Source organism: Phoenix dactylifera, chromosome 12, assembly GCF_051530095.1.
Source record: "Phoenix dactylifera cultivar Ajwa chromosome 12, Ajwa_hap1_PhDact_Kaust_v1.1, whole genome shotgun sequence".
NCBI classification, from domain to species: Eukaryota; Viridiplantae; Streptophyta; class Magnoliopsida; order Arecales; family Arecaceae; genus Phoenix; species Phoenix dactylifera.
The window spans coordinates 19972833-19995398 of record NC_143201.1 but is presented as its reverse complement, the minus strand read 5'-3'; the positions used below and the strand labels follow the sequence as shown (position 1 = coordinate 19995398).

Below are 22566 nucleotides of genomic sequence, written 5' to 3'. Positions count from 1 at the left end.
GCTGTCCGACGCGTTTTGTTTCGAAAAGGCGGTTTGACCCCCTGATCGCCTCCATGGGGGTGGCCGGAACGGTTCGCGAGTCGGATCACACGCCACGCACTGAACTCCCACTATCAGAACTCGCCACGTTAACAAAGATGACGTCGCCCACGCAGCAGGCGGGACTTACAGCGAAAGAAATTCGGTGTTTTCTGTTTGAGACAATACAGCTAATTCGTCCCGCGGTTGGCGGGCGCCCGTCCGTCGTCTAGCTTCCGTGGCCTCCTGGCGATATACATAGAGTAGGGCTTCCAACGGATCTCATTCTCTTTCGACACTTTTGATCTCGTCTTCTGGATCGGTGGATCCGTTCTTTCTCCTCTTTCTCGCCACAAAAGATCTAGAGAGAGAGAAAGAGAGAGAGAGAGAGAGAGAGGAGAAACCCTAATGGCGGTCGTATCGGCTTTGGCGAAGTATAAGCTGGTCTTCTTGGGGGATCAATCGGTCGGGAAGACCAGCATCATCACCCGATTCATGTACGACAAATTTGATACCACGTACCAGGTGATCTATCCCTCCGTGATTTTCTTTCCCAGTTTTTTTGGCTTGGGGTTTTTGAATTTTGATGCGATTTGTGCTTGTTCTGTTCGTATTTTGGTGGAAAAATTATATTGATTTGGAGGGCGCAAGGGGTTTGATTGCTAGATCTTGGGTAGGTAGAAATTTGATTTGGGGTCTGGGTTCGGAGAAGGAATTCAGATTTATGAAGTGAGCCTTTTGGATCAGTACTAAGTCTCTTTTGTTGAGATGGCGAGCGACTGCTGAGTTCAGATCGATATTTTAGAAGAAGAGAATAAAAGAACTCAGTTCTGTAAACTTGTGCTCCATCAGATCTGTCTTGACCTATTTAGCTTATATTTTCCTAGACTTGTATATTTTGTATAATTTCATTGATCATATATAGGAAGTACAACTGGATCGAGGTACCTTGGTGTTGATATGTTACCAAAACATATTCAATAGTTTAATGGGATTTATATGAAAATTGTATGGCTATTCTTCGCAATGAAGGGTTTGTCTACTGGAGACCGAATTCATTCCTGTCGAGGGTTTTAAGTATCTGCAGCTATAGATCGTAATAATATTAGATATGGGCGTGCATATTAATGCCTTATGCACTATATGTCACCAAAATCAATCCTATATCTGTCTATTTAAGTGGAATGGATGTTGCTACTGAATAAGCTTCTTCATCTAACCCATACGACTTTGCTTTTTATTTTTATTTGGAGACTACACATGCATGATATGATATTTTGTTCATATGAAAAGGAAACAGGCTTTTGTGAAACAATTGACAGAATAAAATTTAAACTTATACCTTGTCACACCTCCGACCCGAGATTGCAAGCCGGGGTTGCGGCAACTGTTGCATACTCATAGAAAACTCTCCTCATGAGCATCCAAGGCATCTTATCATAATATCATTATCAGGCAGCAGAAATAATTTAAATAATAATTGTTCAACTTCTAATTAAATAATAGAACTAAAAGTTTTACAAAATCAATAATATTCCAAAATCTTGCGTCAATTTAAAACAAAATCTAATCTATATAAAGATGTCAAAATTTTGTCTGCAATTGTTCTCCCATGATAAATCTTTGAATCAGGCTAATTCTTCGGATCTGTAAAAATAGTAAGAAATCGTGTAATAAGCTAAACAACCTAGTAAGTAATAAATATCTAACTAGACAATTCATATAATAACATAAAACATAAATACAAATTATGATAAATTAGTATAAAGACATGATCAATTTTGTTTCAAAACACAAATTCATTAAAAATTTTTATTTTTTAAATATTCGTATACGTAATCATACATCCGATTCCAAACAAATCACATTCAACTCAACAGTCTTAGACTATGGCCATACTTATACCCTATGGTTAGGCCAGAAATAGAACCGTATTTATACCCTACGGAGTGGGTCAGAATACCGTACTTATACTCTGTAGAGTGGGCCAGAATACCGCACTTATACCCTGTGGTAGGGTCAGAAACAGAATCAATAAGCTCAATAATAATTAGAGTGCCAATGAATAACTTCCAATTGGCAGGATTGAGAACATAGTCAGGCTGAGAGTTCAAATTTGATACATATCAAAGTTCTTCTTACAAACTAATATATATATATATATATCATAATCTTATCAAAATATGCATATACGATGTAAGATCGGTAAATAATATAACAATAATCCGAAAATATTACTTCGAATTACATATTTATTTTTCATTCAAAACACCATCTCATAAAATTTATAAATCATATATAAGTCAATTAACAATTTCTTTGATGTAAAAATAATATTATATAAATAAAAAAATCTAGAAAAGATAGATCATTACTTACCTTGCACACACAATCCAACTAACAGATCTAATCAATTCCGAAAATCTTTTTCAAAGCCTAATATTCAAAAAAATTATTTTTTTATTAAAATTTCATCATAATTATTTTAAAAATCAAAATTCTAAAAGCCAACACCCTCACAAGGCTGACCAAGCAGAAGTGCCCGACATCTGGATTGGTTCGATCAAGGTAATTTCATTGAATCATGCTCGAACTAGGGCACAACGGGTTCAACAAAGATTAGGGTGATTACCTGAGGGCAGCCCTCTTCTTATGGAAGGTGTTTTGGGACCGCTTTCCGACGAGAGCAGTGCTGACCAGGCGTGGCTGAAGGATCCCCGCAAAGTGTGGGACATGTGGAGCTGAGGAGTTGGTGGATCATGTGCTTTTCCAGTGTACATGGGCGAGGTTGACATGACAGCGGACATGGATTTCGCAGGGGGCTCGGAGTGTGAGGCCACAGTTCCTTCAGGTGATATGGCAGTGGCTGGCCAGTTCGCGGACTTGTCAGGAGACTATTAGAGCAACTTGCACAGCACATCAGATCTGGCTGGCAAGAAATGCTCGTACTCTCGGCTAGCGCAGGGTGTCACCGAGGTTTGTTGTGGAGCTTGCTCGAGCACAGGCCCCAGAGATCAGGCCCACCCCTTCTTTAGATAGACCTTTGACAATTCGGGACACCTAGGGTTCCCTCTTTGCTCTGGTAGCTCCTCAGACGGTGTTTTTCACCCGGGAGCTCCCACCCCCGAGCTTCCTCAAGGTCAACTTCGACGGGTCGGTGCTGGATGGCGGTACGCGGGGCGGTGCAGGTTTTGTCATACGGGGCCTGCACTCCAGAATGGTGGCAGCAAGTGGCTGCTAGCTGTTTGACACGTCGGTTCCGGGGCAGAGCTGCGAGCTGCTTGGACGGGTTTTCGACATGCGCGGGTGGTGCTGCAGGCCAGTTCGATCATTTTGGAAGGCGACTCGGCCACGGCTATCGGATGGATTCAGAGGGGGTCGAGGGGTGAGAGCACAAACCACCCCTTGATCTGCGACATAGGGATGATGATGAGAGATGGGTGGGCCATCCAGGCCAAGCATATATTTAGAGAAGCCAATGGGGCGGCCGACTGAGTGGCTGCCTACACGACCCACCACTCTGGGTATAAGCTTTGGTCAGGGGAGGGGGAGCTGTCACTGACACTCTGCGAGTTGTTGTATTTTGACTTTATTGGGTGTATTCGTACACGTACTATATGAAGCACCCGCTTTAAGCAAAAAAAAAGAAAAAAGATTAGGGTGATTTCTAACAGTGTTTGACGAGGACCAGGATGGAGGCTGAGACGAAAACTTCATGTAGGTTGATCTAGAAATCACTAAGAGTCATACTTATGGAATCTAATCAATTCTAGAGAGAGAAAGTCTAGATAGAGAGAGAAATTTTGTAGAGAGAGATTGGTAAGAGAGAAGAACACTCTTCTCTCTCTAGCCAAGGAAGGAAGGGAAGGTGGTTGCAAAAGGTGCCCGGAGTCAAGCACCCACGACCGGCCAACAGGCGGCCGACGGCGACTGGTGGTGCCTAAACCATCAAAAACAGGAGTTTCAATCCCTTAAATCACAGAATCGAGGTATCCCGGCGGCCGAAAATCCCGCCAAGGCTATAGGTCGCTGCAGAGGAACAAAGGGAGGCCTCAACGATAAGAACCGGTGGCAGAACCAGCCGGAAACAAGAGGAAATAAAGCAGTTTTCGCAAAAATACGAGAAACAGGGGCTTTGCCCCTTTTCGGTCAAACATCCAGCTATCACCAGTCGACACTAAGCTTCCAAAGGTCACAGAGGAGGGAGAGAAAAATTATCCAAAGATTGTTGGGTTCTTACCTGGCAGTTCGGTGAAAAATGGCAGCGGCGCGATGGCGATCGACGATTGAGGAGAAAAAAATCTAATATATCCGGTGACTACTTTCCGATTGAAGCTGGTTCTTCGATGGGGGAGGATGGGAAGGATGGGGGGACCATGTTTAAAGCAGAGACTAGGGTTTCATAGTCTCCGACAGAGTCCGAGGAGGAGGAGGACTCGTCCTCCTCTGCCATGCTCAACCAAGGTTTTGCCTTGGTTCTGGTTCGGACGGGTCTTCGGGTCGTGTTGGGATGCTGGGCCAGGCCAACAGGCTGGCCCAATGAGGCTGGGCCTCACATACCTCTTATAAAAGTTTGATCAAGTGAAAGCTATCATGTTGCATAGATTTTGCCTAGTTTCTACTCATTTTTGAATTATGGTGTCCACTTGAGGATTGCCTGTCATGTGGAATCAGTCCCTTGGCAAATGATCTTGTTGGTAGTACGCAATCACTAGATCATTTATACAGCGAGCATGGGGGGGTCATATCATTTATACATGATCATGAACATTTGAGGTTCCAGAATCATCCCCAATGCTTAAGCTTCTTGAAAATTGGGGTGCAGGAGGGAATGAACCCAGGTCTATGCTAACACCTAATGACTTTACTGGCTCAACTAGGCATCACTGTTGTGCTTCTAGATATTACAGATTTGCTGTTCCGTCACGGACTACTCTACATTCAGCCATGCTACAGTGACTTCTGAAGCGCTATGGATGGGACAAAATCCGACAGCCAATTGCTGGCTTTGAATAACCTGCCCAGCAATAAGCTAAACTCTTCCATAACATAATAGGGCGGCGTTGCGCAAGAGCCGAGTGACGTAGGTGCACAAGAGCACTTCGCGCCACAACTATCTCTTTTTTATAGGTTCTACAGACGATCTTTGCGATCCCTTTTCTTACTTAGCTTCTCATAAAAGGCGAAGTCCTCCTTGTTTTTTCTTCTTTGGGGATATATATATTATTTGAGTCCTTGATAACTGAACCTTAGGGCCAGGCTCTTCTGATTTTTTACTCCATTAGAGTGGATAGATCTGAATCAATGGAGCATTATTTCCCTCTTTCATGGTCTCTCTTTGATATGTTAAAAACAATCGTTAGAAAATGTAATTGCTCTTTTGGTCTAACAACATATATCTATATTCTGGTAGCAACTTGAATGTAGATCAGCAAGATGCATCGCTTTACCATCAGAACAATGCAATGTTCATCGGGTTTATATCCGCATGCACAGAATAATTGATTTTGGAACCTGCTTTTGAAAATAGAAGGGTAAATCGTGAAGTTTGAAGGTCCATAATCGAAAAGTGAATTCTCAACCCTAAATTTTCAAGCAAATGATCATGGAATCAAATGAGGAAATTAGCATATAATTAAACTTCATTACTTTTACACAAACAATCGGAAAAAGAAAATCTCTTTCCCATGACAATACACATAAACCATTGTTGAGGTTATTTACTACTTTCATAGCAGTACTAGGACACTTGTTGCACTTTTTCTTACTGAAAATTCCAGTAGGAGGCTAGGAGCTATGTTACGTTTAGTGAGTAGTGGCTTATTCTTTAAAGGAAAAGAAGAGAAAGTAGTAGCAGCATTAATGAATTGGGATACACATGACCAGCGACTTATAATGGCTCCATGTTTGTTGCCTTAAGCCCGCTAGAATTCTATCATGAGTAATTGCAGTCTTTACTTGTTTTCCTTGCTCAAGTGTCAGAATCTTTTTTTTTTGTTTTCCACTTTTTTATTATTGGATAATGTCAGAGGAGTTTTGATGGAAGGTTAGATAGATTATTTCTGAAAGACTTCTTGTTTTGGTTATGTCTGCTACCCTGTTTGAGGAATTTTTTGCTGAAATGTTGGGACAGAGGTTTTCTGGTTTGCATTTTTGTTGATATATGATAGCAGAATTATATTACTGAAAAAGAAATATTCTTGTTGAGGAAAATTCTTAACCAGTTAGACTAGATGCAAATGTGTCTTTCAATTTTTGCAGTAATTTATAATTAATTTGATGTCATTATAAGTTCAGTTTTCTGACTTCTGTCTAGAGTTCTAGTTCCCATAACAAAAATTATCTTTTACTTCTTCTAAGCATCTATGATATATGTTATCTAGCATTGATTCTTGGAAAGAGATGAGATTTGTTTGTTCGTTTCCCCCAAAACCCTGATCTAAGAGAAGTAGCGATTTTGTATCAAGAGCTTGCAATTTTTGGACTGTTCTTCTTTTTGTTAACCTTGGAGTCTTTCCCAAGGAATGTTTGAATGTTTCTAATATACCTTTCGAGGACTCAACATTTATGTCATCGCCTCATTTTAGTGCATTGTGGGAATTAGTTATAAGTGTCAATTCATCGTATTAATTGGTGCATAAATATCTATACCAGTAACTATGGTTTCTTACTTTCACACTCCGCAAAAACTTTGCAGGCTACAATTGGGATTGATTTTCTGTCAAAGACAATGTACCTTGAAGATCGCACAGTTCGCTTGCAGCTTTGGTAAGGTGTCTGTTTCTCTTGCTTTCTGATGGCGAAATCAAATTTAACTTAACTTGGATTACATTCTTACAGTTTAAGGGAAACATGCATAAAATGTAATTGGTTTTTTTTTTTTTTTTTTTGGGCGGGCGCCCCCCGGGGGGGGGGGGGGGGAGGGAGATAAGGTGGATAACGGTGTTTCATGCATGAAAAATGTGAACTGCACTGGTCTTGCACAAAACATAAATGCAGTGCAAGAAAGTGCAAAAGTAGATTTTGATAGGAACATGATCATATTAGTCAGAAAAAAATGAAGGCTTTGCTTTGTAATGGCATTTTCTATATGATGTGACCCAGTATTTCGAATGGTGGCGCTGGCCTTGCCCTTTTATTCCTTCTCTACTATACTGATTTATCAAAATAAAAAATATTACTTTATAATTTTGTGGGCAATATTTTCCTTTTCCAGAAAACAGGTGGTACTAGTTCGGCAAGCATTCCCCATGTGCTGGTCGAAGAAGGTTTCCAAGTGGAAATCCTTAGTTTTGGATTTGTGGAAGACTACTTGTTCAATTATGATTATCAGCCTCCTTGCCAGGCCGCTGTTCTTTTATTTCCTGTTGTTGTAGCCCTTCATATTCAGAATGCTGCAGCGACTAGAAATAGTGTTAAGAAGTTCTTTGCTTGTTATAGGTTGAGTTGGGAGGTCCTAGAGTTGTTGGACATATTTCTGCTGTAGTTATTTAGTCAACTTTCAATATGGGGCCTCATGAGGATCTAATTTTTGTAAGCTAATAGAATTTGTTTTTTAAATTCAAAAAGTTCCTTTTGGATTCCTTGCTAGCAAGTGGGGAGTGCTGTAATGGTCAGGTCCTTTATGTGAGCAGTTTGCTATTCCATTGCATTTTAAAATTTTTTAACAAGCATCTCCTAGCTCCTTTTGTTTATTCTTCTGTTTATCTGCTCTTCTGTACTCTTTTGTCTCTATATTGCTGCATCATTATTACTGATAATATGTAAATATGCGGCTCCTTAGTCATTAATTTTGCTGTTATGTTCGAAAAATCTTACCAACTCTTTTCTTGGAGAAAGACCCATGTTGTATGTTATTTGCTAGTGATTTGCTTTTATTAATGAAAGACCACGAGGTTGGATGCTAGATTTCAAGAATATTTTTGTTGGGTTAGCTTTCTAAAACTAGTTGAGCTAATAGAGTATTTCTGATGCAATGATATATCAATATAAATGATAATGAAAAAGTGGCCAAGACATCCAGCCAAGTGATTATTTTTTTATCAATTACAATTAAATAGAAACAGAAATATTGACATTGACTAAATATGGGTACGGTGAGTGACGTGAATATCGCTTTTGGAGCATAGCATGATCAAAACATGAAATGACAAAACATAAGATATTAAATTTACCAATAAGGTTGGTTGGGAATGCTACAAGGTTTAGAACATAACCGACATGAGAAGAGATTAGCAATATAGGGTGAGTTTTATAAAGAGAGAGCATTGAGATGTATATATGGTGTGTTGAAGGATAATGTGATGCAGAACCAGTTCAGTTTCTTCTTCTTCCTCCTCTTCTTCTGTTATTATTATGTACAATGAAGAATACAAGGAGAGTTTGGATTTATGCTGCAGGATAAGAATATAGGAGGGTTGTAGCTAAGAAAAATTGGGTGGAAATTGTTATTAAGACTTTGCGAAAACTTGCATTAACTTAGGATGTAGCATGTAAAGAACAAATGATGGTAAGGATGTAGATCAAGCGATTTTGCATATCGTCAGATTTTCTTGATGTTATTGTTCCACATAAAAATGTTGATTCCTTAAGTTAGGTTGGTGGGGACTGGGCTTATGGGACTGCTAGTGACCATATGTTTATGGACATATAATTTCTCTGTTATTGCATTAAATGTCTAGATGCAAATAAAAGTTTCAGTTTATATAATGATGCAAAAATACTATATTTTGCTGTTATCGCATATTCTGGTGTCCAATTCTTTTGCGGGGAGAGACAATTACATACATACATACATACATAATATGTATGTGTGTATGTATGTATGCGTAATTATCATTGACCACTCTGGTTGTGAAGAACATGCTACCCATTTCACTATTTTTAGCATCCCAATTTTTAACCTGCATAGAAGGAAACTGACTGTTCCTCTGGCAGGAGTTGCAATCTCTTCTCATGTATATGAGAGAACAAATTCTAGTTTCTAATAGATTATGTTCTTAGATATGTAATATCCTTGCTTTCTTTTTTGAGCAACTATTCTCACTTTTATCTATATATAGAAATGTCTATTTAAGCTTCTCCATTTCAAAGTGATTAGAAGACAAATAGGAGGAGTGAACTCTGTAGTCTATATAACATCATTTTATTGTCATCTAATCTGCAGGGATACTGCTGGACAGGAGAGATTTAGGAGTCTTATTCCAAGTTACATCAGAGATTCTTCTGTTGCAGTACTCGTTTATGATGTAGCCAGTAAGTGATACTTGTATTTTTTCTTGCAACAGTCATCTCACATTTCAGATGCTGCTGCATGATTTATCATCTATCTAGCTATCTATCTAATTTTTACCATCATCATCATCACTTTTGTGGTTATGTTGCTCTCATTGGCTTCCTATGCTTCAGTTTGTTTTCAATAAGGGACATTTTGATATTTTTCTATTTTCTGAGAATATAAGTCTAGCGAGAGTGCGTGCAGAAATTTGCATGGTCATGGTTTAAGGTACTAGCAATTATTTATGTTACAATTGCTCAGGCCTTCGTACATATTTAGAAATTAAATAATCAAGAAACAACATTTTCATGTCCTTGGACGGCTAAATGACGCATTAGCATTCAAACCAATCCCTTTGTCAATTGCAGTACCTGCTGTTCCCTATCCAAGGAAATCTTAGTAAAATCCTTGACTGGGTTTATCTGAAGAAAAGGATATTATGTGTTCTGATATCAGTAATTAAAATAGAACAGTTATCATACTTTTCATCTGTCTCCATGATGTATATAAATAAGACACCATGACTAATAATGTCATTCTGAAAACGTGTCTCCCTTTTAGATATCACAGTTCATTTTTTACGTTACCTGCCAATCGATTAAATTTACATGCATGCACAGAAACAAAAGGTATCTTAATTTCACTATAAAAGAGATGGCTTTGTCAAGAGTACTGTGAGGACCAGGATGTGCTGGATGTAAATTGTGAAGGTGACTAGTATGATATTACCAATCTGGACTGCCACTTAAGTCCTACAATTTTTTTGCAACCAGAACTTCATAAAAGTTTCTAGAATTTTATGGTTTCTAAATCACATCTTCAAAATTTTTCCTCCGCATCATTGCTAGAAGATTGGGATTACTCCCTCCATGACTGCAGATTGTTTTCTATCTTTTACATTACATTTTGTGAATAAGTTAACATCAAAAGCCAGGTAGATTTTACAAGGAATGGTTAGGCAAACACACACCCTAGAAGGCACTGGATAAAACAATTTCCATATCCAGGAACACTAATAGAGAATATTCATCTGCTTCTAATTATTTCAAAACACAATATTTATCAAGTACTCACAGAAATGGGCTGATCCACATAACAAGTAAGATGTCAATCTGGATATACAGTTATATGTTTTTTTGTGCAGATCGGCAATCATTTTTAAACACTTCAAAGTGGATTGAGGAGGTACGAACAGAACGAGGAAGTGATGTTATTATTGTCCTAGTAGGAAACAAGACGGATCTTGTTGACAAAAGGTGATAACCCTGAAACCTCTCAACTATTTGTTGTCTAAGTTTCTTTGAGTCTGCTTCGTCGTTTGTGTTGATGTGTGAAGTTGCTAGCTTTAAAAGCAACCATGGAATTGCGATAACCTGGCTCATCAAAAATTGTTTTTTTTTAAAGTTCTTTAATTGTTTGTGTTGATGTGTGAAGTTGCTAGCTTTAAAAGCAACCATGAAATTGCGATAACCTGGCTCATCAAAAATTGTTTTATTTTGATTGATTCATGTTTTTGACTGAGTCCACTAGTTTAACAAGCACTAGAGAAGATGTGCATTCAGTTTTTTAGTGGTAGATACCTCTATATAAATTTTCTGGTGGCCATCTAACATGTGAAGGTGCTTGCATAGCTGATTAAATGGCCGTTTTCCTTCTCTTTAACTCATATCTTTGATAAGATGTTCTCTTGAAAGAATGCCATTGATTGTATGGACTCGTACACTTGTTATGCGGGTATCAGGAGACGAATGTCGTGGATATAGCTCCATATGAGTTGGAACATGGTAGCAAAAATGTTGACTTCTCGATTTGTTTCATTACTTTATCCTTTATCTTTTTCTTTGTTCTTTTTCTTTGGTGAAGTGTATCCTTGTGCCAGTAATATGTGATTGAATTTCTTGCAGTCAACAGTCTACTCCACTCTAGTCTTCTCAGTTTGCATGACAGAGCTGTATACAAATCAGGAACAAAATAAAAAAAGCACCAAACCATTGATGATTTGATATTGAATAGGTTTATAAACAAAGTATATACTATTAATTGTTAACTTCCTTGTACATTTTGGTTAGGATTAGCAGTTGGTTGGGTTGGATCAGGTTTTTATCTGCCTAGGACGCAGGAATTCTGTTAAATGGTCGGTAAACCTGATCCTGAACCTAACATGTTTATCAGACAAGTGATAAACAAGTCAGATCAGGTTGTGTCTGAAATCAGATATTTCACCTGGCTGTACGCACTTAGGCACAAACCAAAACATTTAATAAATGGTCAGCTGTCTCAACCTGCTTGTGATCCAAGCCGGATTATGTCCAACCCAAACCTGCTAACTTTGTGTTGGGTTGGCGAGTCTGCTAGGGTTCCACTATTAATTTTAATATATATTTTCTACTTGAAATTTATTTTTATAAAAGTTACAGCAAAGAAAAAATTATGTAGCGTCATGTACTGATTGGCATGTGGTTCTTTAAATAAAATTGCGTGCAGATTCAATTTATTGACTTCACTGACATGTCCAACTGTCTGCTGCCGCATATGGACTTAATTTCTTGAAATGCAAAGCCAAGCAGCGATCAGATTATTAATTTTTTTAGGAAATCCTTTTTCTAGCTGATTCACCTTAGCCTACACTATGTGATTTTACCTGCATCTTCTTCAGCTATAATTCCATTACAGTTGCAAACAACCATGTTTTCTGCCCCTGATAACAGGCAAGTTTCCATTGAAGAAGGAGAAGCCAAGGCCCGTGAATTTGGGGTCATGTTCATAGAGACCAGTGCGAAAGCAGGATTCAACATCAAGGTGAATCGTATCTGCTTGACTATGTTCTTTTCCAACATCACTTCCTGGTTACTAATGTTGAAATAAAAATGGACAATTGCAGCCTCTCTTCCGCAAGATTGCTGCAGCCTTACCAGGGATGGAGACTCTTTCTTCGTCCAAACAGGAAGACATGGTTGACGTCAACTTGAAGCCCACCGTCACTGCCTCGCAGACGGAACAGCAATCAGGAGGATGTTCATGCTAGAGAAAATACCTGCAGAGTATACAGGCAAAAGTAAGTATTGGCCAAGGAGAACTTACAGACGTACAAGTGCAGTTTGAGGATTTCATATGCATGAGGCTGGAAAGTGTCATTCTTTTGGATTTTGCGGTGGGCTACCGACTGATCTCCTAATTTATGGAGACTTTTCCTCTGTGTCTAGTTTGTATAGTAAAAGCCTTGTGGTTTAAATTATATGTATTTACAATTTTTCCAACGCTAGAACATGACCAGGGGCTACATTATTTGATTGCCAGGGGTGTTTCATTAGTTCTTGTACTTGGTCTGGTGTTTAATAAACCCTATCAAGAGCTGCATTCTTTTTAAAATTTCTGAAGCAAAAACGTTTTCTGGTAATGGCAGAGAACTATGAGACCTACCTAAACTTGTTGGAGCAGGTTATTGATTTGTTAACAGTTTTCTTGATTGAAATCTTAATTTACTTGCAGAGCAATTTCATCCGCCCGATGCCTTCGGCAGACAATCTCGACCGCCGTCTCCTCCCTATATAAGAGACTCCGTTCCCACCCTCCCACAATTTGAACAAGAAATCGAACGCCCTATCTACCAAAAGTGGGAGAGAGATCAGAGATGGAAGCGGCTTCCAAGAACCCGCCGGAAGCCGCCGAGGTGACGGCGTACATCTCGGAGGTGCGGCTCGAGTCCTCCTCCGCCACCGTCGGCTTCTCCGAGCCGTGCCCCTGCTGCGGCAATAGGAAGCGCCGCTGCCTCCACCCCCCCTCCCGCTCCCGAAAGAAGCTCCTCGTCTTCGAGCCCGCCTCCGCCTCCGTACCCTCCTCCTCCCCCTCTCCCACCCGCCCCGCCCTCCTCCGCTCCGAGTCGTCCCCCCTCCCCTCCTCCTCCCGCAGCGCCGGCCTCTCGCTCGCGCCCTCGCCGCCATCGCCCTCTGCCTTCCTCCGCTCCCACTCCTTCCCCTCCGCCCCGCTAGACCGCACCGTCTCCCCTGCTTTCCCTCCCCTTGTTGAATCGCCCGCAGAGGCCTTCCGCTCCCCTCCACCGACCGCCGCCCCTCCCTTCGTGCACCTGCGCTCGGATCCTGTCCTTCCGATGTCGCCGCCGTCGTTCTTGGTGCCCGCGCCGTCGGACCGTCGCAGCGACCGGTCCAATTCCAGCGCGGGCACCCCCCCAGCGGCGGATACGGCGATAACCTGCCCCGCGTCCAGCAATAGGAGGGTAATTCCTTTTCCCTCTTCTTTTATTTATCCTTCATTCTTTTTTATCCTTAGTGATCCAATCAAGAATTCATGACCGTCCGATCTCCATCGGATGGATGGTTTGATATGTAGCAGATCATCTGAAACGAAATACATTTTCTTGATTTTTGAAGAAATTATTGTGTAAAATTACAATAAACTACCGACCTTGGGTCTTTCTTGCCGCCATAATTTTGGTTATTTTAGCTCTAATTAAGGGTATAAGTGCTGAAGGGCATTTTGGTAATTTTCAGGTCCGGATGAAGGATGGCGGGGCGTCGTCGGAGAGGGGCATGGCGGAGTGGCGGAAGAGGGAGGCGGTGAGGGTGAGCGTCAACTGCGAGTGCGGTGTCGTCCGCGAGGTGGTTCTCCTCCAACAGTAGAGACGACAGAGAGAGTCCTTGCAACGGCCCCCTCAGCCGTTGATGAGGAGATTCCCGATCCATGATGATCGGCTTTTGTTATCTTCTTCTTCCCGTGTTCGATATCCCCGACGGAACTGATTCATGTTGTACGGTACAGGAAAGATCCTTTGATACACCCACATTTACTTCCCAAGCCATTCACCTCTTGCACCCTTTAACAACTTGTTCTCACCCCGGTTTTCGTTGGAATAATTCGGACGTCGGGGTTGGATATGCTGTTTATGTACAGTGGGTGTAAAGGCTTGATTGTCCTACAAACACGTTGAAATAAAATAATTGCACGGAAGTGAAATGTTACAAGCGTTGTGATTGTGACCGGAATTGCTTCATAAAACGCCGATGCTTTTTTTTTTTTTTTTTGGCTGAAAAAAAGGGGAAGGAGAGAGGAAGAGACAAGCCCACCCCCGCGTAGCAGCCTTCACTGGGCCTCCATCCTGTTAGAAGAATGTTCGATGCGGGCAAAAATGACCGTGTGTTGGGCACCCCGGCCGGTTTTACTCATACTCTCCCCATCCGTGGGTCCGGCTCGGTTACCCCTCTGGGCTCTGGTACGAATATCACGTATGAGTACGTCACACCTGGCACCATCGAGGCTACCAGCAGAGCAATACGCCCTTTCAAACCGCTTCTACTAGGCTACCACCTCAGTGGTAAACGCCGATGCCTTTCACCGACCCATTATACCATTATATTGGCTAATCCAGCATTTACTTCTCAAGGCATTCCCTTCTGCATGATTCATGGCACTAACAGACACTAACATGACAAATGTGCTTGGCCACAGATATCTCGCTAGTACAAATACACTGAAATCCGAAGACGGCATCAAATCCTGGGGCCTAAAAGTTTGATGGAACATTTTGTTTGGGCAGAAGCGCATGGCCTTAATGTTGAGCAGCAGAAAGCCAATCCCGACGCCATCCCAATGAAGCAAAAGTATTTGAGGATGAGAAGTATGCAAATCATAATTCTCACGATCAAGAGGAGCAGAAGAATAGGAACAAGACTTGGCTTAGAAACCCCACAAAATGTAAGCCTTGATGCATTAACACGACTAACTTTAAAAGGAAGCTAAGAATCAAAGGAGCAAAGAGAGCTGATTTTGCTGATTGCACAAGCTTCAGAGAGAAGCCTGATTCAGAGATATGGCAGCTGGTAACCAATACACACAACTTGAAATCGTGTAGTTCATTTGTAATTCAAAGAAGTCAACCACAAGCCCCTTCTCTAAAAAAGAAGAAGTGCTCCAAGATTTCAGGATAATATTCCACTCATACTATCGTTAAAATCAGTAAAATTCATGAGAACAACAAAGAATGGCATCTGGGAACAAGTTCGGATGTGAAAACTTCATCTGCAAGATATGGCAATTTGAAGCCTGCATCTTCTACAGGTGAAGATTCAAACAGGGTAGCAAATGCAAGGTAAGAGGAAAAAAATGAGGTTGAAATTCTGGTTTTCCTAGTGTTAGAAATATTCCAATTGAGACCAGCAAGCTAGCGAGAGGTGTGATTGTCAGATAGCTGGCTTTAAATGGTCTGGACATTCTCAGTTGGCTCCAACAGCAATCAATGCGTATGAGAAAGAAACAACTACAACAGGGTCTAATACAAGATGTAACATTCTTCGCAATCTCAATTCAGTTCAACCAACTAAAATTTTTTAAAAAATATATATTTCAAAAAATTTATTTACAAAAGGAATTACATTGTAACAAAAAAACCTTATGGAATGACATGGCAGTTTGTTTCAAAGATCCACCAGCAGACTTAGAGTTAGTGTGCTTTAGGTGCAGAAATTAACATTGCGATTCACCAGCAAAGAATATTGAAGAAAGCTTTCATAGAGCTAGCAGATCACTAAACTAGCCTGAACAACTTGTATTTGAGCACATTATTCATGGCAAGTTCAATTCTTCCCGCCACTAGAGAAATAAACAAAGTGAAATTATAAATAGCAAGAAATAAATTTGTTTGTTTATTTTCATGTAAAGTCATTCAGTTTGCTTGTATTAGCTCAACATCTTGAACATACTTTTCATATTTGCATGTACATATTTTTGAGTAACCCATGCATAGAGTTCTAGATTTATCAAAACATATCTACCTCTCCATATACAACAGAACTATAAAAAAAATTCTGAAAAAATTTTGATTTTCTGTACTCCAAATTAAGGCTTCTCAGCGAACACATTTACGTAAAACCTTGGTGGCTCCATATCACTTTGTGCATGCATCGTTTCATGCAAACTACATGGAAAGCACATATATTGTGCTCTATCCATACTAATGATCTAATCACCTATTCAAATCAGACATCTAAAATTAGTCTTATACCTGGAAATAAATCTAATGATGATCAGATATTAGGTTGGCGTATGTCTCTTGTGGAACTTAGGTATCCAACGAACAAATGCTTTGGTATTTGTCTTTTGCCATCAAGAGATTGCTGGTTTTTGTTTGTATAACAATATGTGTGGGCTATTTATTTGATAATTTGAACAGACCATTTATGACTCAGCCTAATATATGAGTGATCAATCATTAACCTGCAGACGTTCATAAGGCTCGTTTTCTTGGAGGGGAGAAAATGATGAGAAGGAGCCCAAAAGAACAGATAAATATTGAAATGATGGAAACAAATCCAGGCAAAGAAAGGATTAAACCAAGGACTTGGTTATCATCTTAGAGGAGGTTTGAAATTCCGGAAATAGATACTAAAATTATGAACTTAGTCTGAAACATAATAAAGAATTCTATTCAGACCCCGGAATTTTAAGCTAAGTAAGTTCTTAAAAATTCCATGCAACAAATTTTTGGGTCATTTTGCAAAATTATTATTTTGCAGGGCTATTTTGGTCACATGGATAATTTCCAACGCCACCTACCACTTCCAAGCTCCTGGCTCCCGCTTTCATGACCGTCAAAACCGACATCTGAGCAAAGAAACGGAGAGAGAAGAGATAAAGAGCTCTCTCCGATGGAGTCCGCGTCTCTTCCCAGAATACCCCTCCTCGCCTCCTCCAAACCCCTCAAACCCTCCCTCGTTTATCGCCACCTCCGTCTTCCCTTCCCACAATTCCCCTCCTCCTCCTGCTGCTCCTCCTCGAAAGCCCGATGCGTTGGGAGTCTCGACTCTCGGAGATCCCTCGATCTCGTCCCCATCTTCTTCGGAGGGAATATACTCCGGAGCTCTCCCACGGCTCCGGTATCGAGTAGATTCGCCTCCATATCGAACTCCGCGGCCTTTTCCGGTGCTGGCGGCGGCGGCGGCGGCGGCGGGCCCCTCGGCGGCGGCGGCGGCGGGGGCGGCGGCGACTGCGGATCGGGCGGTGGTGAGGCGGCGGTGAAGTCCATCGCGGGGGAGTCCGAAGAGGTTCCGGTTTTGGGGTCTGACGTGATCGTTCTCCATGTCGGAGTAATTTGACATCTCCTCCTGTTTATTTTCTCTGACAAATTCTTGGTTTCGCTCTCATTTTTTTTGGGGGAAAATGCGATTTTTAGGTTTTAAGTTGACATTTGTTGCAGGGAATGTCTTGCGGTGGATGCGCTGCGAGCGTGAAACGAATCTTAGAAAGTCAGGTAAGAATTCGACTATAGTGAAATTTCGAGAAAACTACTTTATTTATAAGTGGAATCAAATGAGTGAAATGGGAAATTTTTGATTTTTAGATATTTTCGAGATAGTTGTTTCGCCATGATGATAGTCTTCGTCTTCTCTAACGTAAGAGGCTATGCATCTTTTCCATTACTATGTGGATGTGGCAGCACTGGTTAACAAGCTTTTATGTGAGAACTTAGTATTCCTAAGGGTAACATTTAGGATTTCTTTCCAAATACTGCAATGGAGCGCCGCCAGCTCCCTGTCTGACGTGGCAGGACGAGGAGATTGGTGCGATTTATGGGAATTGGTCGTGCCATGTCAGATTTTGCCCCTGCCACGCCAATGCCATGTTGGGTCGAGCAATCTGGCGGGTGCACCATAAGGTGTTCGTTTATATAACAACCTCTATGGTCCCATCAAATGCTTTCTGATAGATCTATATTCCAGGGGGTGAGCCTTGGTGCAACATTAAGATTGCTCCATGTATTCAAAACATGGAAATATACTACATTCGGCAGGTGGGAGTAAGACTGCATATATCCTACCCTTCCCATACCCCGGCAGCGGCCTAGTGCATGGGCGGCCCTTTATAGATTTTATATTCCCTTGTTCAATTTGTTTACATAAGTTCATTGCAAGATGCCATGACTTAGTAGACAAATATTTTTGCCTTGTGGATGAATTTGTTGACTCTTATTATATTTCCATACAATTTTAATTGATTGCCTATGATGTAATTTGCTTCTGTACTGGTTATGCGAAATATATTTGGACATGGATGCACGGCAGCCTCAAGTGTCTTCTGCCACCGTTAGTCTTGAGACAGAAACAGCATACGTTTGCGTTGTACCTGAAGTCAAGGTTACACAGGATTGGCAGCAGCAGTTAGGGGAGAAACTAGCAAACCACTTGACCGCTTGTGGATTTAAGTCTGGCCTTAAAGGTAATATCTAATCTATAATCTTTGCTACGTTCTTTACCACAAGTATGACCTGTGGGAAAGGAGATTTTTTTGACCATTATTGCCTCTGTTACTTTAGGGGTCACATCTCATTCATTGTTCAAATAACTATCAGTCTTCCTTGTTTTTCCTTTCTAAACAACTACCCACCACCAACCATACAAACAAAAAAACAAGAAGAGAAACCATCTAGATGATCTGTAAGTTGTGCTTGATATAACTAGTTGGTGAACTTAAGAAACAAAAATATATGCTTTTCTATAATTCAATATTGATATTTGATGCATTTTGTCTTCTAGATTCCTCATTTGATGTGTTCTGTCTATAGTTAAATTGCATACTGTTGACTGTTGAATCAGAGAGCATGCATTCATCAATTGCCTTTTGAGGACTTCTGGAATCTCCAACATATTAAATCCTAATAACTCTTTTCTTTTGTACATGCATTCACCTACAGGATTCTATTTATAGTTAAGATCTCATTGATTTTATAATAAAATCTTACCTCAAGTATATTTCAACTTTTAACTAATTTTGGACATTTAAATCTTTAAATATGGCTAAGGGCCTAGGAATTCAACTTGAGATCTTAAAGGTATTTTCTTAATGGGTATGAGACCATAAAATTCTATATTTTTGTGTATTATGTGCTCCAGAAATTTGCTGGCATTTTGTATACATCTAAGTTGAACCACTATTTTGACTGATGCTGCAATCTTCTTACCTTATAATTTGTGCCCAAGCTTAAGGACTATATTCTTAAGTTCATGCATTTTTGCATCATAATGATATAATTTTGTAAACAATAATAGCAAGATCTTTTTTTTTTTTGCTTAATTAGTTGAAGAAAAAAGTATCTTATATGTGGGTAAAGGCAAGAAGTTATACAACAAACACAGCAGAAGTTTAAATGAACAAAAACAAGGAAACATCTTTTGTGACCAATTGCAACACAAACATTTGGCAAATTGCATAAACAGCTCAGATTAAATAAAGTGGTTGCCAATCCTAGTCTCCAATTAAACAGCATATCTTACTCGATCCATGGTGTCAGCTATGAGAACCAAGTTATTAATATTATCCACAAAATTTTGTGAGACTGTTACAACCAGCTTTTATCCTGACATTCTTCTAAATTAATTCTAACTTCATATCCATGATTGATGGACAAAAGAGGGGTTTATCATGAAACACGAAGGGTCAGCAGGTGGGCAGAGAGACCTACCTTTGTGAGCAAACCTCCAAGGTTTTTCAAGACTTGAAATGAGTCAAGATGGGGAGGAAGGCAAGGTCTAATGTATGAAACTATAATCATCTATAAGACACAAACTGTAAGTTGAAGATGCTGATCACTAATTCATATACTTTCTGTAATCTATCTCTATTTGACAAGAAAATTAATTGATGTTTGGCCCCATAAGGCATGTTTAAACTCTAACGAGCGTCTTTGTCATCAAGAAAAACTTTCATTAGTCCAAATCAAAAAGATGCTCATTATTTATTGAATCCCATTTGATGCCATCAGAATGCTTCTCTTTCATCAGTTCTTTGCATGTCAGATATTAACTCGAGACCTTATGGTAGCATCATACTTTCTTCTTCATCAGAATATACAGTTTCTGCTGGCTATTAAGGCTCTCGGTGAGTTGAGAAGTGCAAATTAACATTATTTTGCTAAAACTTTCCGTGTTTATATTCATTATTAATGTGTTACTTAATGGATAGGAGTTTTGTGACATGTAGGTCGAATACATTATTTTCTTTGTATAATTCTTGCCAGCTTGCATAATCTTGCTAGCTAAACTTCTGCTGGATAACCATCTTTTGGAAGGTTAACACTGCCAAATTTCTCCAGGCATATAGTACCAGGTGTACACGATCCTTGTTATGTTATAATTTTTAGTGTGATAATATGAAAAAGCTATAGTTGGGGAATGAAGGAGCTTCTGAGACTCATGATATTTGTTTGGCTTCTCATCCCTGGGGTTTCTTGTCTTTGCTTAAGAAATTAGAAAGGATGTGTAGGTCTCTTGAAATTGTTGTCTGTGTGTATTTAATTAAAAAAAAAAAGAAACAGAAAAAGAAAAAATAGTGACGGGCTTTGTGCCTTGAAACATCTCGATGACTGAGAGATCCTTGAGTGTGAACGTTACTCCATGATTTTTATGAAGCTTGGTGCTTAATTAGCAGGACAAGGACACGCAGTTGGAGAGATTCAATCTGAGGGGGGATAAGGATGCAATGTTGAACATTGCTTTGATTCTTCACAATTAAAATGGTATATGCTTTTTCTCTGCTTGTTTTAAATTTTCAAAGGGAATTCACTCTTTATGAGCAGCATCTTATTGATATCATGATTTTTATTTCACATGTAGAACCATATGTTTCATTATTTCTTAGCTGAAAGCTTTGTCAAATCAAATTTGTTTCTATAGATGTTGGAGGCAGTTGATGGACTCAACAAAGGACTTGCAGTCTGGCTTGGAGTTTTATTATCATAAATTTCCTCTGTTGTCATTCATTTACTTGAGCTGTTACCATACATTGAAGACTTAAATGGATCTGATTTTTATCATGCAACTAGTAGAACACAATACCAGCCAGCTCTGTTTGTTGTGTTAATATTTAGCTCTGTGCCTTAGAAAAGCAATGCGACTTTCTATATTAGGTTTCACTATTCTGCAAGTTTAGTTTGATTGTTGTACATGAAATTTCTCCAGTTTTTCAAGTTCATTCCCCTTGATGTGGTTCCAGAAAAGCTACTAGCGCTACTACTCAACTACTTGCAATAGCTTAGTTAACAGTAGAATGCTTCATATGCCCAGTGTCTGGAAAAATTACTCCTTGACATGCTTTAAAGGTATGATATGCAGTTGCCGCTTAATTATGTTATCCAGATAAGCTGCCAGATTGATGAGTTGCTATGTTGTAGTTGTTGCAGAAGTTTATAATTTTCCCTATACCAATAAAACAAACTTAAACAATAATGTTGCGGTCAATTATGGTAAAATCAATGATATTATTGAGGGATGGGTATAATAGAGAAATTATAGAAGCTGCATCAACTAAAGATCAAACTGATGAGATGGTATGGGCACATAAAAAAAAAAAAGAAAAGATTAAGAAGTGGAGGAAAAGACCTGAACTAACATAGATGGAGGCTGAAAAGGATTTGGAAAAGCTTGTGATAAATAAGATGACTGACACAGAGGATTCATAAATAATCAGGACAAAGAATGATAACTATAATTAATCTTCACCAGACTTGTCCAGACAAGTCCGATCTTCCATCATATATCAAGGCTGTAACTGGATAAAGTGGATTGTTAGAAAATTAAGCATACATGGAGAATCAGGTATCTGCTAACAGACCAGCTGGCTAATTAGTTTCCTTATAATGCGACATTAATAAGTATACTTTTCACTCTTCATGTAGCGCACTTGAGTCTGTATCTCTCTAAAAATATGATGGTCAGACCTCTATGAGGGCTCGAACCTTGGACCTCTCCCAGTTGGAGAGGGATGTCAACCAATATAGCTTAGGCTGTTAGCCCACCTTAGTCTCATCACCTTTTTGCATACACATGATTGCTGTTGGTTCTTGATGATGTTACGAGGGTCTTGCTAAACTCCTCTTTTGCTTAGCTGAATAACTGACATAAAAAGAACTTGGAACATCCACTCCAATTGGATCTTGATCTTAGATTCTTCTCTTCAATCCACATCATATTTTTCTCTTTATTAAGGACAATAGATGTGTTATTCAATTAGTTCAGATTATTAAAATGAAAAATGTGTAAATGAAGAGAAATGGTTTCAATGTAACAAACCCCAAAGAACTAATAAGACCGGAAAAAAGAAATCAGTAATAGAGGAACTCAGATGTATGCACACTTCCAACTTTCAGACTGCTTCTAAAGAGTGATACTATTAAATACTGAGGCAATACTTAGATTGCTGTGCTGTGCTTCTGGCATTAAGAAATTGAACTGTCTTCAAAACCATTACATTGTTTTTGATTAAAGCTA

General features: G+C 39.7%; 3 protein-coding genes across 7 annotated transcripts; all 3 read left to right on the top strand.

Annotated features, from left to right (window-relative positions):
* Nucleotides 1–283: 283 nt before the first annotated feature.
* LOC103701756 (ras-related protein RABH1e) lies at nt 284–12664 on the top strand. Its single transcript, XM_008783920.5, has 6 exons — nt 284–543; nt 6716–6786; nt 9185–9273; nt 10440–10551; nt 12004–12094; nt 12177–12664. Exons 1-6 carry the CDS (start codon nt 427–429, stop codon nt 12318–12320), a joined length of 624 nt encoding a protein of 207 aa, XP_008782142.2. The 5' UTR covers nt 284–426; the 3' UTR covers nt 12321–12664.
* Nucleotides 12665–12815: 151 nt separating this feature from the next.
* On the top strand, nt 12816–14274 carry LOC120111888 (uncharacterized). Its single transcript, XM_039130030.2, has 2 exons — nt 12816–13529; nt 13804–14274. The coding sequence occupies exons 1-2, from the start codon at nt 12927–12929 to the stop codon at nt 13930–13932; spliced, it is 732 nt and encodes a 243-aa protein (XP_038985958.2). The 5' UTR covers nt 12816–12926; the 3' UTR covers nt 13933–14274.
* A 2595-nt stretch (nt 14275–16869) lies between these two features.
* Nucleotides 16870–21655, top strand: LOC103701755 (uncharacterized). 5 transcript variants are annotated; one of them, XR_003384637.4, is made up of 6 exons: nt 16871–17391; nt 17502–17555; nt 18367–18520; nt 20098–20179; nt 20729–20816; nt 20974–21655. XR_003384637.4 is itself a non-coding variant. In XM_088708903.2 (5 exons), the coding sequence occupies exons 1-4, from the start codon at nt 16954–16956 to the stop codon at nt 20169–20171; spliced, it is 720 nt and encodes a 239-aa protein (XP_088565029.1). In that variant the 5' UTR covers nt 16870–16953; the 3' UTR covers nt 20172–20179; nt 20319–20612. The 5 variants fall into 5 exon arrangements, 4 of the variants coding, with proteins under 4 accessions (XP_088565029.1, XP_017696978.3, XP_008782138.3 ...); XM_088708903.2 differs by lacking the exons at nt 20729–20816; nt 20974–21655 and adding an exon at nt 20319–20612 and having other exon boundaries at nt 16870–17391; XM_008783916.6 differs by lacking the exon at nt 20098–20179 and having other exon boundaries at nt 16875–17391.
* Nucleotides 21656–22566: the final 911 nt, after the last annotated feature.

Bases quoted from the DNA above. Each gene is read 5' to 3' on its own strand.
- LOC103701756 (XM_008783920.5), top strand. From the start codon at position 427: ATGGCGGTCGTATCGGCTTTGGCGAAGTATAAGCTGGTCTTCTTGGGG. The intron at 9,274-10,439 runs GTAAGTGATACT...TTTTTTGTGCAG, and splicing joins ACTCGTTTATGATGTAGCCA to ATCGGCAATCATTTTTAAAC. The intron at 12,095-12,176 runs GTGAATCGTATC...GGACAATTGCAG, and splicing joins AAGCAGGATTCAACATCAAG to CCTCTCTTCCGCAAGATTGC.
- LOC120111888 (XM_039130030.2), top strand. From the start codon at position 12,927: ATGGAAGCGGCTTCCAAGAACCCGCCGGAAGCCGCCGAGGTGACGGCG. The intron at 13,530-13,803 runs GTAATTCCTTTT...GGTAATTTTCAG, and splicing joins CCGCGTCCAGCAATAGGAGG to GTCCGGATGAAGGATGGCGG.
- LOC103701755 (XM_088708903.2), top strand. From the start codon at position 16,954: ATGGAGTCCGCGTCTCTTCCCAGAATACCCCTCCTCGCCTCCTCCAAA. The intron at 17,392-17,501 runs GTAATTTGACAT...CATTTGTTGCAG, and splicing joins TGATCGTTCTCCATGTCGGA to GGAATGTCTTGCGGTGGATG. The intron at 18,521-20,097 runs GTAATATCTAAT...TTTGCATGTCAG, and splicing joins ATTTAAGTCTGGCCTTAAAG to ATATTAACTCGAGACCTTAT.